Source organism: Balaenoptera musculus, chromosome 12 (assembly GCF_009873245.2).
Source record: "Balaenoptera musculus isolate JJ_BM4_2016_0621 chromosome 12, mBalMus1.pri.v3, whole genome shotgun sequence".
Taxonomy (NCBI): Eukaryota; Metazoa; Chordata; class Mammalia; order Artiodactyla; family Balaenopteridae; genus Balaenoptera; species Balaenoptera musculus.
The window spans coordinates 53,422,897-53,438,061 of NC_045796.1; the positions used below are offsets into that span (position 1 = coordinate 53,422,897).

The 15,165-nt window shown below is 38.7% G+C and overlaps 2 protein-coding genes across 3 annotated transcripts in view; one reads left to right on the plus strand and one right to left on the minus strand.

The window, feature by feature from the left end:
- Window positions 1-15,165, plus strand: part of RTN4IP1 (reticulon 4 interacting protein 1) — a 105,476-nt gene that overhangs the window by 20,099 nt on the left and 70,212 nt on the right. The gene's annotated exons all lie outside the window — the stretch shown is intronic.
- The window catches only part of QRSL1 (glutaminyl-tRNA amidotransferase subunit QRSL1), a 29,247-nt gene continuing 23,968 nt past the window's right edge, over window positions 9,887-15,165 (minus strand). Inside the window, exons 10-11 of one of the 2 annotated variants that reach the window (XM_036871422.1) lie at window positions 14,374-14,579; window positions 9,887-11,761 (exon numbers count right to left, since the gene is read on the minus strand). In XM_036871422.1, coding sequence (XP_036727317.1) covers window positions 11,544-11,761; window positions 14,374-14,579 — 424 coding nt within the window. In that variant the 3' untranslated portion in view covers window positions 9,887-11,543. Of the gene's footprint in view, window positions 11,762-14,373; window positions 14,580-15,165 lie in introns of those variants that run through there. The other variant, XM_036871423.1, reaches the window with a different exon arrangement.

Sequence of the window (15,165 nt, forward strand, 5' to 3'; positions counted from 1 at the left end):
CATCCTTGTCTTGTTCCTGATCTTACTGGAAATGCTTTCAGTTTTTCACCATTGAGTATGATGCTTGCTGTGGGTTTGTCATATATGGCCTTTATTATGTTGAGGTAAGTTCCCTCTATGCCCATTTTCTGGAGAGTTTTTATCATAAATGGGTGTTGAATTTTGTCAAAAGTTTTTTCTTCATCTATTGAGATGATCATATGGCTTTTATTCCTTAATTTGTTAATGTGGTGTATCACATTGATTGATTTGCGTATATTGAAGAATCCTTGCATCCCTGGGATAAATCCCACTTGATCATGGTGTATGATCTTTTTAATGTGCTGTTGGATTCTGTTTGCTAGTATTTTGTTCAGGATTTTTGCATCTATGTTCATCAGTGATATTGGTCTATAATTTTCTTTTTTTGTGATATCTTTTTCTGGTTTTGGTATTAGGGTGATGGTGGCCTCGTAGAATGAGTTTGGGAATGTTTCTCCATCTGCAATTTTTTGGAAGAGTTTGAGAAGGATGGGTGTTAGCGCTTCTCTAAATGTTTAATAGAATTCGCCTGTGAAGCTATCTGGTCCTGGGCTTTTGTTTGTTGGAAGATTTTTAATCACCGTTTCAATTTCATTACTTGTGATAGGTCTGTTTATACTTTCTAATTCTTCCTGGTTCAGTCTTGGAAAACTGTACCTTTCCAAGAATTTGTCCATTTCTTTATGGTTGTCCATTTTTTTGGCATATAGTTGTTTGTAGTAGTCTCTTATAATCCTTTGTATTTCTGCATTGTCAGTTGTGATTTCTTTTTCATTCCTAATTTTATTGATTTGAGTCCTCTCTTTTTTTCTTGATGAGTCTGGCTAATGGCTTATCAATTTTGTTTATCTTCTCAAAGAACCAGCCTTTAGTTTTATTGATCTTTGCTATTGTTTGCTTCATTTCTATTTCATTTATTTCTGCTCTGATCTTTATGATTTCTTTCCTTCTACTAACTTTGGGTTTTCTTTGTTCATCTTTCTCTAGTTGTTTTAAGTGTAGGGTTAGATTGTTTATTTGAGATTTTTCTTGTTTCTTGAGGTGAGATTGTACTGCTATAAACTTCCCTCTTAGAACTGCTTTTGCTGCATCCCATAGGTTTTGGGTTGTCGTGTTTTCATTGTCATTTGTTTCTATGTATTTTTTAATTTCTTCTTTGATTTCTTCAGTCATCTCTTGGTTATTTAGTAGCGCACTGTTTAGTCTCCATGTATTTGTGTTTTTTAGTTTTTTCCTGCAATTGATTTCCAATCTCATAGCGTTGTGGTCAGAAAAGACGCTTGATATGATTTCAGTTTTCTTAAATTTTCCGAGGCTTGATTTGTGATCCAGGATGTGATCTATCCTGGAGAATGTTCCATGTGCACTTGAGAAGAAAGTGTATTCTGCCACTTTTGGATGGAGTGTTCTATAAATATCAATTAGATCTATCTGGTCTATTGTGTCATTTAAAGCTTGTGTCTCCTTATTTATTTTCATTTTGTATGATCTGCCCATTGGTGAAAGTGGGGTGTTAAAGTCCCCTACTATTATTGTGTTACTGTCAATTTCTCCTCTCATGGTTGTTAGCATTTGCCTTATGTATTGAGGTGCTCCTATGTTGGGTGCATATACATTTATAAGTGTTCTATCTTCTTCTTGGATTGATCTTTTGATCATTATGTAGTGTCCCTCCTATCTCTTGTAACAGTCTATTTTAAAGTCTATTTTATCGGATATGAGTATTGCTACTCCAGCTTTCTTTTGATTTCCATTTGCATGGAATATCTTTTCCCATCCCTTCACTTTCAGTCTGTATGGGTCCCTAGGTCTGAAGTGGGTCTCTTGTAGACAGCATATATATGGGTCTTGTTTTTGTATCCATTCAGCCAGTCTGTGTCTTTTGGCTGGGGCATTTAATCCATTTACATTAAAGGTTATTATCGATATGTATGTTCCTATTACCATTTTCTTAATTGTTTTGGGTTTGTTTTTTGTGGGTCTTTTTCTTCTCTTGTGTTTCCTGCTGAGAGAAGTTTCTTTAGCATTTGTTGTAAAGTTGGTTTGTTGGTGCTGAATTCTCTTAGCTTTTGCTTGTCTGAAAAGCTTTTGAGTTCTCCATCGAATCTGAATGAGATCCTTACTGGGTAGAGTAATCTTGGTTGTAGGTTTTTCTCTTTCATCACTTTAAGTATATCCTGCCACTCCCTTCTGGCCTGAAGAGTGTCCGCTGAAAAATCAGCTGATCACTTTATGGGGATTCCTTATGTATGCTATTTTTTGTTTTTCCCTTGCTGCTTTTAATATTTTTTCTTTGAATTTAATTTTTGTTACTTTGATTAATATGTGTCTTGGTGTGTTTTTCCTAGGGTTTATCCTGTATGGGATTCTCTGTGCTTCCTGGACTTGGGTGACTATTTCCTTTCCCATGTTAGGGAAGTTTTCGACTGTATAATCTCTTCAAATATTTTTCAGACCCTTTCTTTTTCTCTTCTTCTTCTGGGACCCCTATAATTCAAATGTTGGTGCATTTAGTATTGTCCCAGAGGTCTCTGAGATTGTCTTCAATTCTTTTCATTCTTTCTTCTTTATTCTGCTCCTCAGCAGTTATTTCCACCATTTTATCTTCTAGCTCACTTATTCGTTCTTCTGCCTCGGTTATTCTGCTATTGATTCCTTCTAGTGTATTTTTCATTTAGTTATTGTGTTGTTCACCTCTGTTTGTTTGTTCTTTAGTTCTTCTAGATCTTTGTTAAACATTTCTTGTATTTTCTCAATCCGTACCTCAATTCTATTTCCGAGATTCTGGATCATCATTACTGTCATTATTCTGAATTCTTTTTCAGGTAGATTGCCTATTTCCTCTTCATTTATTTGGTCTTGTAGGTTTTTACCTTGCTCCTTCATCTGTGACATTTTTTTGCCATCTCATTTTTTTTTTTAAATGAGTGGGATTGTGTTCCTTTTCTACTGGTTGTTTGGCCTGAGGCTTCCAACACTGGAGTTTGTAGGCTCTTGGGTAGAGCTGTGTCATGGTGCTGAGATAAGGAACTCCGTGAGACCTCACTCCAATGAATATTCCCTGGGGTCTGAGGTTCTCTGTTGGTCCAGTGGTTCGGACTCGGAGCTCCCACCACAGGAGCTTCGGCCCGACCCTGGGTTCATGAACCAAGATCCCGCAATCTGCCTGGGGCGGGAAAAAAAAGAGAACAATAACGAAGTAAAAAATAAAATTAGACTAGGAAACTAACAGATATGTTAGGAAGAATTTTAAATTAAAATATAGATGAATGAAGGTACATCAGTACCACAATAGTAAAAAAGAGGAGGAGGGAAAAGAAAAAAAAAGGTGGGGGGGAAGGCCTTGGCTGTGCAGGGCGGGGCCTAAGCAAGGGTGAGGTTTGGGCGGTGGACGGGGCCAATGCTCAGGACCACAGGGCTGGAAAAGGCCCTGAGGGCTGTAGGGGGTGGGGCTTAGGCTCAAGGAACAGAAGGGGCCCAGGCGTGCCCCCCACCTCTAGTCTCAGAGGGCAGAGGACCTCACCTGGGAGCCCAGCAGGCTTCCTGGGCTCGAGTGGGCAGGGCAAACACCCTCCTCTCCTCTCCTCTTCCTCCAGTCTGGGAGGGCCTCTCCCGCCTGCCTCTCCTGATCTCCCTGGCCTCCCTCCTATGCCCCCAAGGACCTACGTGGCATGGAGGGGGCTCTGAGGGCAGGGGATCAGCCTGGGAGCTCAGCAGTCTCCCCAGCCCCAGTGGGCCAGGCAATCACCCTCTGCTCCTCTCCTGGTCTTCCCAGAGAGTCCCTCCCGCCTGCCTCTCCTGATCTCCCCGGCCTCAGAGGCGCCAATCCTGTCTGGCCTCCACTTCTCCTCCCCCCTCAGTCCCGCTATGTCCTACCGGTTCACTTTGGGGTTCCTCCCATCCCCTTGGGCGTCAGAGTCCCCCACCAGCAGCCGTTAGGCCCCCTAGTTGTGGGGAGACGCTAACTCTGTGTCTTCCCACCTGCCATCTTGACTCCGCCTCATTACAGGTACATTTGATATGTGACACCAAAGGCAAAAGCCACAAAAGCAAAAATAGATACATTAGCCTTGGATAAAATAAAAAACTTTACTGCTTTTAAGAAAACCATCAAGAACATGAAAAGACAATTCACAGAATGGCAGAAAATATTTGCAAATCACATATCTGATAAGGGACTCGTGTCCAAAATATATCTTTTAAAAAACCTCTTAAACTCAACGATAAAAAGACAACCCAATTTTAAAATGAGCAGAGGATTTAAATACACATTTCTTCCCCCCACCAAAATATATATGTGTGTGTGTGTATATATATATACATATATATATATATAAATAATATATATGTATATATGTGTGTATATATATATATATATAATTGTCCAGTCAGCACATGAAAAGATACTCAATATCATTAGTTATTAGAAAAATGCAAATCAAAATCACAGTGAGATATCACTTCACTCTCACTGGGATTGCTAAACTAAAAAAGACAGACAATAACAAGGGTTAGCAAGAATATGGAGAAATTGGAACCCTCATATATTGCTGGTGGGAATGTAAAATGGTGCAGCCACTTTGGAAAAGTTTGGCCGTTCCTCAAAAAGTTAAACACAGTTGAGGATATGGGGAGGGGGAAGGTTAAGCTGGGACAAAGTGAGAGAGTGGCATGGACATATATACACTACCAAATGTAAAACAGATAGCTAGTGGGAAGCAGCCGCATAGCACAGGGAGATCAGCTCAGTGCTTTGTGACCACCTAGAGGGGTGGGATAGGGAGGGTGGGAGGGAGACGCAAGAGGGAGGAGATATGGGGATATATGTATACATATAGCTGATTCACTTTGTTATACAGCAGAAATTAACACACCATTGTAAAGCAATTATACTCCAATAAAGATGTTTAAAAAAAAAAAGGTTAAACACAGTTACCATAATACTCAGCAATTCCACACCTAGGTATATATACAAGCAAAATAAAAACACATGTACATGAATGTGTACATTTGTACATGAATGTTCATAGCAGCATTATTCATTACCAAAATGGAAACAATCCAAATGTCCATCAACTCATGAATAAATTAACATGTGATATGTCTACAAATTGGAAAATTATTCAACCATAAAAACAATGAGATATTGATACATGCTTCAACATGGATGAATCTTGAAAACATATTAAATGAAAGAAGCTAGACACAAAAGGTCACATGCTGTATGATTCCATTTATATGTCATGTCCAGGAGAGGCAAATCCATAGAGACAGAAAGTAAATTTGTGGTTGCCAGGGGCTGGGAGTAGAGTGGAACGGGGAGTGACTGCTAATGGGTGTGGGGTTTCTTTGTGGGATAATAAAAACGTTCTGGAATCTTGTGGTAATGGTTGCACAACTATGTGAAGTATGACACCATTTTTATTGATAAAAATAGGTATGTATATACATATACATACATCTAGATGGTGAGATAGTAAGTGATTTTTATTTTTTTGTGCATGTGCTTTTCTGTTGTCTCCCACCAGGGGACAAGCATTACCTTTGTAACTAGAGAAAACAAACCTCTTAAAATCAATTTGAATCAAATTCAAAAACTGAGATCTTGCATTTCCTGAATAACATTTTAGGTGACCCAGTGCAGATTACATTCATATGAAATTCTAGAATAAGCAAAACTAAATTGTGTTGGGGAAAAAAACCAGAAGAATGGTTGCCTCTGGAGGGGTGGGAGCAGGAATTAACTAGGAAGGGGCATAAGGAAATTTTCTGGGGTGACAGAAATTACAGTAATGGTCTATATGTTGACAGGGGTTTATGTTACACAGGAGCATGCACTTGTCAAAACTCAGGAAACGTACACTTAAGACTTGTGCATTTCTTTGTATATAAGTTTTACTTAAAACCCATAAACAAATATTGAACTCAAGTTAATGATAGGTACGCTTAAGTATTTAGGGTAAACTGTACTTTGAGATACATATTTTTAAAATAAGGTGGATTAATGGATGAATAGGGATAGTAGAGGATAGATATGTGATAAAATAAATACAGTAAAATGTCAATGGTAGAATATAGCTGGTGGGTATGTGAGTGTTCAGTGCTTTGTATTTGAAAATTTTCATAACTAAACATGGGGGGAGCAGGGATAGACTTCACTGTCTGTCCTGACTTCCCAAGCTCCATCTGTCTGACTTGCCTCTTTTCCCACTACCTGTTAGGTACTTCTCCTTGATTGTGGAATTCATCTTCAGCCCCTACAGATCATTCCTGCTTTCCTTGTTTTTATTAAGCTTAACATCATTTTTCTAGTTGAGAGCACTTCTCAGTATAAAAATCATGTTTCTTTCCCTCCTTTCTCCCATACCCTCGAATCCAATTGAGCTCTAAATTCTTCTGATTTTCATTTTATAATATCTCTCTCTCTTTCCCATTAACACTACCTTAATTCTGCACCAATTATCTGCATTCTAGTGGCCATTTCCATGGAGGACTAAAGTGGGATAGCTAAGAAAATAATTCATATGTAACTTGCTCCATGTCTTTTTACATGCTTGTGATAGAATTGTTCAAATAGTATACTGTATTAGAATTTATTTGGTTATTATAAGCCTTAAAACTCTGAATTCTGGCCTTGCATCCTTTTAGTTTGTATGTTAGTGATTTGTATGTTGGTGATTTAGATGCATACACTCGTGTCACAGAGAACAGAAAGATAAGAATTCTATACTATGATTGGCCTCTGAAGACAACTGGTCCTGCTATATGAACTATGCTAAAGTTTTCAGTTTTCACCTTGGCAGATACCTGATGCCAATTCTATCATATTATTCCGCAGGTCCATTTTACAACTAATTTCTCTTGGAAGATTCACCAAGGAGTGAAATTGTTTAACCAACAGATGCTCTAGGGGCACTTCATTAACTTTTCCCCCTTTATGGCTAGACTAGCTGGCTGTAGGGAACATCAACCCTAAATTTTTCCCATGTTAAAATAATTGGAGCTAAGTTGTAGTATTTCGGGGCCCCAACGATCTATGTATCTATGTGTTGGAATGGAACTAGGTTTTATGAGGAAGAACTTGGCTCTGTCGAAAGCATTTTCCCCACAGGATATGGGATAGCCACATTTTGGGAGGCTTCATTCTTTTTTTTTTTTTTAATTTTTATTTATTGGCTGTGTTGGGTCTTCGTTTCTGTGCGAGGGCTTTCTCTAGTTGCGGCAAGTGGGGGCCACTCTTCATCGCGGTGCGCAGGCCTCTCACTATCGCGGCCTCTCTTGTTGCGGAGCACAGGCTCCAGACACGCAGGCTCAGTAGTTGTGGCACACGGGCTTAGTTGCTCCGCGGCATGTGGAATCTTCCCAGACCAGGGCTCGAACCCGTGTCCCCTGCATTGGCAGGCAGATTCTCAACCACTGCGCCACCAGGGAAGCCCTGGGAGGCTTCATTCTTAACATGTCAGTCCTGCTTTCACTTGGTTGGCAGAGCACAGGGGCCTTTTAAAAGACCTCCAGGCAGATGAATGGATAAAGAAGATGTGGCACATATATACAATGGAATATTACTCAGCCATAAAAAGAAACGAAATTGAGTTATTTGTAGTGAGGTGGATGGACCTAGAGTCTGTCACACAGAGTGAAGTAAGTCAGAAAGAGAAAAACAAATACCGTATGCTAACACATATGTATGGAATCTAAAAAAAAAAAGAAAAGGTTCTGAAGAACCTAGGGGTGGGACAGGAATAAAGATGCAGAGAATGGACTTGAGGACACAGGGATGGGGAAGGGTAAGCTGGGATGAAGTGAGAGAGTGGCATTGACATATATACACTACCAAATGTAAAATAGATAGCTAGTGGGAAACAGCCGCATAGCACAGGGAGATCAGCTCGGTGCTTTGTGACCACCTAGAGGGGTGGGATAGGGAGGGTGGGAGGGAGACACAAAAGGGAGGGGATATGGGGATATATGTATATGCAGAGCTGATTCACTTTGTTATAAAGCAGAAACTAACACACCATTGTAAAGCAATTATACTCCAATAAAGATGTTAAAAAAACAAAAAAAGACCTCCAGGACTTTGAACCCTGTGTTAGCCAATTCTTTATTATAGGCTCATGGAAATTGCTTTAAAAACGCACAGTCCATCAGTTCTTCCAGATATTTTAAACTTTATCTGCAGAGGAAGTCAGATCATCAGAGAGCTATATAGCTGGTCTCTAGCATAAGTTTTCAGTAAATTGCAATTTGGCCGTATTAGTTTAATGTGTATCTATAGCGTCCATGGGAAAATGATAATTTCATGATTGTATGCATGTATTTATAGCTCCAAACTTTTGAATACTTATTCTGTGTTGTTATGCTGGGTGCTTTAAGTGCATCATTTAAATTTAATCCTCCCAACCCTCCCTTGGAGTAAATATTACCTCCATTTTACAGGTCAGGATACTGAAGCTCAGACAGGTTACACAGCTCGTAAATGGCAGTAATAGGATTCAAACCCAGGTATATCTGATTTTTAAATCTGGTGGCCTTACCCACTAGGAAAGCAATTGGGAAATTTCCCACCATATCACACTGTACAGCCTTAGCATCTGTATAAATACCTTGACAAGCATTGTTAACTTGTAATCTTATTCCTGGTTTTAACCTTTTCCCCTATTTTTATCAATTCAGTGATTTCCTCAACTATTTACTTTTACACCATTGTAATAATAAATTTTTAATAAAGTTCCTAAAGTCTTTTTGGATTTATATTCCATTGAGGTACAAAGAAAAAGAAATGAAAGCCCCTCTGAAATCCCGTAATTACTTTTATTTAATGTTGGCTGGGGTTTTCTCGTGTTATTTGCTTTCATTAAATTTTCAGGTTTTTGTTCTAGTGTATACACTGCTAAAGTTATGAAATAACTGAGGAAAGCCTTCTACTTTAAACTGTCCTCTGGTGCTTCTAAACGCAATGAGTAAATTTTACCCCAGGCTCGCACAGGCAACACATATTTAGCCTCAGCATAATCAGATATTTGAGGAAAGGGAGGGAGAGTAAAAGTAGTTAATAAATCAAAGTTCATAATAGAAACTATTGTGAAAACCCCATTAGTTTGCTCCCTTACTTAAACTGGAACAGGGTATGACACAGTTTACAGAATCCCTGAGGTCTACTTTTTGGTGCCCTGTAACCAGATCTCTTTTCACTGTTCTTCAGATCCTGTTCTAAAATCCTAAAGATATATCTTGTCCGCTGTAGAAGGTGCAGGTGATTTCCCCATAGGAATCACCATTCTTCGTCATTTTTAGAAGCTCCTCTTCTGTACCATGCTGTCTTTTCTAGATTGCCCACAGTCCTGTGTTCCCAACCACCTGGTGTCAAATAGCCATTCAAAGAGAACATTCTGCCTCCCTGGTTTCAAGCGATTTTCTTGGTAACGCTAAGTGTTGGTCAACACGGACCTGGCTTGGATTTGGCTCTGTGTGCTGTCAGGGTGCGAAGTTTTGTGAACACATCACATTTTTTCACTCTAGCAATGCTTTGTTTCGCTGTCTTATCAAGGCACTCATCTTACACTTGCAGCCACCTTCGCCTTTCTGACGTGCTCTGCTGTGGCAGCCCTGTTGCTAACAATTTCAGGGTTTAATTAGCTGACACACAGAAACCATTTTCCCCTTAAATTCCCAGACAGTGATTTGGCAAAATGAGATCTACCAGATCTAGGGTAAAGATGGAAAAGAAAGAACAGATTAGGTATCATTTCACGCTAGTTGGGTGTTATTACGTGAGAACAGTAAATGTTTCACTTCGTTATTTCCAGTTCCAATGTAGTGTAACTCAAGCAGAGATATAGGAATAAGAGAAATTACATAAATATTCTTTGAAAAATTTTTATTTTGAATTATACACACATAAAAAAAAGACGGGCAAAGATTCATCTGCTTGCCATTTGCATCATACTACCTCCCCCCAACTAAGAGTTTTCTTGTGTTACAAAGTAAAGCAATTCTCTGTCATGAATTTCTTCCTTTTTCAGGGACTCATGTCAAAATATTTAAGAATCCTAGTGGGCCTATGGGCCTGGCACAGAAAACTTTTATGTAAAGTTTATCAGATAGAGTATTTGGGAGTGGGAGGATCCCAGGGGGAGAGAAAATTATTAATGAAAAGTACCAGGCAGGTTAAACTCCCACCACTCAACATCCTAGTGGTTCCGGGAAGGTTCTGCCTATGTTTTTCCTTCATGTCTTTCATATTTAGAAAGGACATTTTTCTTACTAAACAAAGTGAATCTGTTAAATAATAATTCAGCTCCCCACTTATACTTATCAACAATAAACAAGTGTCAAATTAGAACACATGATAAACATGAGATGACAATGGTGTTCTGGCAAAGACAAATCCAACGATGAAACTTTATAGTGGGTAAACATATGATTTTCATCAGATTTTTTTTTTCAGATTCTGAATACATATTCCCATTAATGTTTCTTTGTGCTCAAGGAGCCCAAAGAGAGAGCACTTGTAAAGAAAGTCAAGAGGGTAAGAAAACCATAAGGAATAGAGAATCTGGGGTAAGGGAGGAGGTCCATGGGCTTCTTCTCTTTGGCATCCTCACCAAATTATATACAGGTTTTTCATATGGGATCTTACTTGTGTATCTTGAAACTTTCTCACTAAAACCATGCTCCACTAGCTACCAAGTTTCGAGTCCAGTGTGGTCTGTTAGGTCACAACAAATGTCTCTATGGCATCACTGAGCTTGTTTGTGATGGAACTAGAGTGAACTCAGTGTAACATGGAGTTACTCTGGTTCCTTGGCATGGGGCTCTGGAATGGCAGAAGTAACATTTTAACTGTTAGCAGGAAAGGAAAAAAGTTCTCAGTCATTGCAGCTCTATTCTTAAAGGAGAGTCCGCACCTGGGGCTCTCCCCAGAGAGAGAGGCACACCCCCATCTTGCAGGACTCTGGGCCCCAGCAGGTTGCACTTCCTCCTGTGCTCAGAGCTCTTCTTCTACCTGCTCTGCTCAGACTTAGAAGTGGATATTCCCATTTTATTGTTTTTGTGCATTTTTAACATCCGCTGAGGCGGCCTCCACGGCATGTTGAGCTGCCTGTCGGCTGGGCTGTCCAGGTTATCTCTGGAGGTACCACTGACTGTTTTTGTTAGTGCTTTGGTTACAAAGATGTACAAGTTTTGAGAGGTTTACTAGTACTTAGATTGCTTACAGCACAGTACAGCACTAGTACTGTAAGCAATGTTCTTTTTAATGAACATTTTTACAGAATGCATCATTTTTCAGGAACATGTATCTCGTATTATAATAGAAATCCTGCACTTTGTTTATACTTAGTGGATGCTTAATAAATGCTGACAGATTATTCATAAGTAATTAACTATATCACAAGAATTTTAAAAAGCGATTCCAAGGAATGACTGTGTTGACAATGAACCAAATTACAAGATCACTTGACTTTTGTAGAATATAAAATCTTTAAAAGTCATTATAATTTGTATGATAGTTATCACTACTATTTTAGAGAAACAGAAGCTAACTTTTCATTTTCAAAGATTGATGAACAATCATCCATTAGTTCCTGAAGCTGAATAACAGGAAACTGTACTCGTTTTTCAAACCATTTGGCAACTGTAAGAAGCTGCTGGTCACAAAATGCACGTCCAATAAACTGTAGTCCGATTGGCAACCTTTGGCTTGAGAGGGCCATAGGGACACTCACTGCTGGCAACCCTGAGGAAAAGAAAGAGACCCATTAAATGCTGATTAATTCTCCACCTTAAGATGCAGAGACCTCTTCCACTTTCCAGTGCCAGTAGGTACAAGACAGGATAAGGTTAATAAAAAAGAATCACAAAAATTATATGCTTCTGTATCTTCCTTTGTTCACTTAATATATCTTAGAAATCACTGTATATCTGTTCACATAGACCTTCTTCATTCCTTTTTTATAGTTGCATAGTATTCCATCATGTGGTTTTACCATAATTTATTCAACCATTCTTCTGTGGTTGGAGATTTTGGTTGTTTTCGGTATTTAGCTATTTCATGCCAAGTCCCAGTGAATTACCTTGTGTATTTTTTTGGTATTCCTGAACGTTTCTCAGCTGAAGAGGAACTGTTTCATCAAAAGATAAATGCATATGTAATTAGATATTTTGCCAACTTTCCCTCCAAAAAAGTTGTACCTTTTCAACTCCTATCAGCAAAATGAGTGTTTTCCTACAGCCTCACCTATAGAGTGTGTTGTTGAGTTTTTGAATTTTTGCCAATTTGTTAGATGAAAAATAGTAATTCAGGGTAGTTTTAATTTTAGTTTTGGGGCAGAGAAAGTAGGAGAGACTGGGACATCTTGTTATGCCATAAAATAAGAAAGTTTTCAAAAATGACTGGGGGCTGGTCTAAAGGATACACAACTGTTGGTTAAATTTGAGCATCAAAAATAATGACAGTTAATTACTTATAATACATTGAATTTTTTTAAAAAAGGAAAGCTTTTTTTAAAAATTATTTTTTCTTTTTTTAAATTAATTTATGTATTTTTTGGCTGCGTTGGGTCTTCGTTGCTGCGTGCAGGCTTTCTCTAGTTGCGGCGAGCGGGGACTACTCTTTGTTGTGGTACACAGGCTTCTCATTGCGGTGGCTTCTCTTGTTGCAGAGCACGGGCTCTAGCCGCGTGGACTTCAGTAGTTGTGGCACGCGGGCTCAGTAGTTGTGGCTTGCGGGCTCTAGAGCACAGGCCCAGTTGTTGTGATGCACGGGCTTAGTTGCTCCGTGGCATGTGGAATCTTCCCGGACTAGGGCTCGAACCCATGTCTCCTGCATTGGCAGGTGGATTCTTAACCACTGCACCACCAGGGAAGTCCCAGGAAAGCTGTTCTTTAGAGAAGGCTGCTAGCTAACATATGTAGAAGGAATGATAGAATTAGAAAAGTCAGCATTTTGTAATTCTCTAAGTAATACTTAATTCAGGCAAGGATCATCAATAGATGCTAAAAGTGGGTTCAAGTTTATTGGGAAACACTGTCTCAAAGTATCACATCACCACTTGCTTACAACTGACAAAAGGAAAATGTGCCTTTATAAGGAAAATATCTGGGAGTTACTTCCTTAACCAAGGGATTAACTTAGCTTCCAAAAGTGGGACAAACTGATATTTAACTGTTTCTTGACATGAAGCATATGTAGTATTTGTGCCAAAAATTTTAAACTCGACCCAATCATGAGGAAGCAATACGACAAATTCAGATTACAGATGGGATATCCCACAGGTCAAGCGGACTAGACTCCTCAAGAGAGTCAATGTCACTTAAAACAAAAATTTTAAAAGGTGGGGGATTTCTTATCAGTAACTGTGCAGGCCAGAAGAAAGTAGCAGGGCATTTTTTAAGTGCTAAAGAAAAGAACTGTCAAATCAGAATCATATATCCGGCAAAAATAACCTTTAAAAATGAAAGGAAAATCAAGACATTCTCAGAAGAAAGCTAAGAGAACTGGTTGCCAGCAGACCTACCCTAAAAGAATGGCTAACTGTTCTCCAAACAGAAAGGATATGGTAAAACAAAGGATCTGATACATCAGGGAGAAATGAACACAGTAAATAAAAGTATAGATAAATACAACAGACTTTTCCCTCTGCCCTTGGGTTTCCTACATTATGTTTGATGATTAAAACAAAAATTGTTAACAGTCTGATGTGGTTCAGACTGTTATAAAACATAGAGAACTGGGGAACTATTCTAGACTTTAAGAGATATTATAAACAAATATAATATATCAGGGAAAAAACACCCTATAAAAGGCATTTTTGGTACAACTGAGGAAAGTTAAATATGAACTGTATTTGGAATATTATTGTATTTGTGTTAGGTTTCTTAGGTGTGATGATGGAATTGTGGTTATGTAGGAGGATGTCTTTATTCTTAAACGATTCATGCTAAAGTATTTAGGGGTGAAGTAACATGATGTTGAAACTTTCAAATTATTCAAATAAAAGCTAAGAGTGTGTGTGCGTTTGTGTGTGTGAAAGAGAGAGAGAGAGAGGAAGGAGAAAGCAAGTGAGGCAAGATGTTAACAAGGATGAATCCAAGCAAAGGACATATGGGTATTCAGTATACGACTTCTTCAACTTTTCTAGGTTTGAAAATTAATGTATGTGTGTGTGGTAAGTGCAAGCGTGTGCGTGCCTATAAATACACACATGCACACACAAACACACATTCCTAAGCATTCCAGAAGGACAAGCTATTGCGTTTAGGGAACAATCTAGCTAGAACCGAAGTAGAAGACCAGGGTGTCTACCTAAACATTTGAAGAAAACCAGAATGTTCTTGAGGGATCCTCACCTGCCATATTTACAGCCTGTGTAAAAATATCATCCTGAGCACTTCGTGTTCTATTGTCTTCTCTGATGAACTCCGTGTGTGGCACTGCCTCACTTAAGGTGGTAGGAGTTAGCAAGACATCCACTCCAGAGTTAAAAACATTCACAAAATCACGAGCAATGAGTCGTCTCACCTTCTGTGCTTTGACAAAATAATTCTCATAGTTTCTGTGGAAAAAAGTAGACAACACTTTAAGGGCTTTTTGTTATTTCTTTGAATCAATTCTCATGCATAAGCCTTGTTAAAAAAATAGATGACACTTTAAGGGCTTTCTGTTATTTCTTTGAATCAATTCTCATGCATAAGGCTTGTTAAAGAATCACTGGATTCTTGGCCTGTTGGAGCAGGCACCAGTAAGATTCCTAACAACACATAAAAATGAATTTTGTTCAACCGTGCTATTACTCTAAAAGTTTGTATATCTGGAATTAATTAAAAATCACCAGTAGATGCAATTCTGCACATATAATCACAAAATATTAACACTTCCAGGGACATCATTAAACCAGAACATTCATTTTCAGGTGAGGAAAATCAAGTGCATAGCAACTAAATGACTCTCCAAAGGCTGCAAAGATTGACAGGGGTAGAGGAAGGACTAGAACTTAGGTCTCTGGAGGCTCATTCCAATCCTCTTTCTATTATTATAATGTTCTATTTCATCTATAGTTATAATTATTATAAGGACTCTGAAGTTTTGGAAAATTCTAACATGCCATCAGAATTAGACACTAGAAAGCAGGCTCTGGAAAC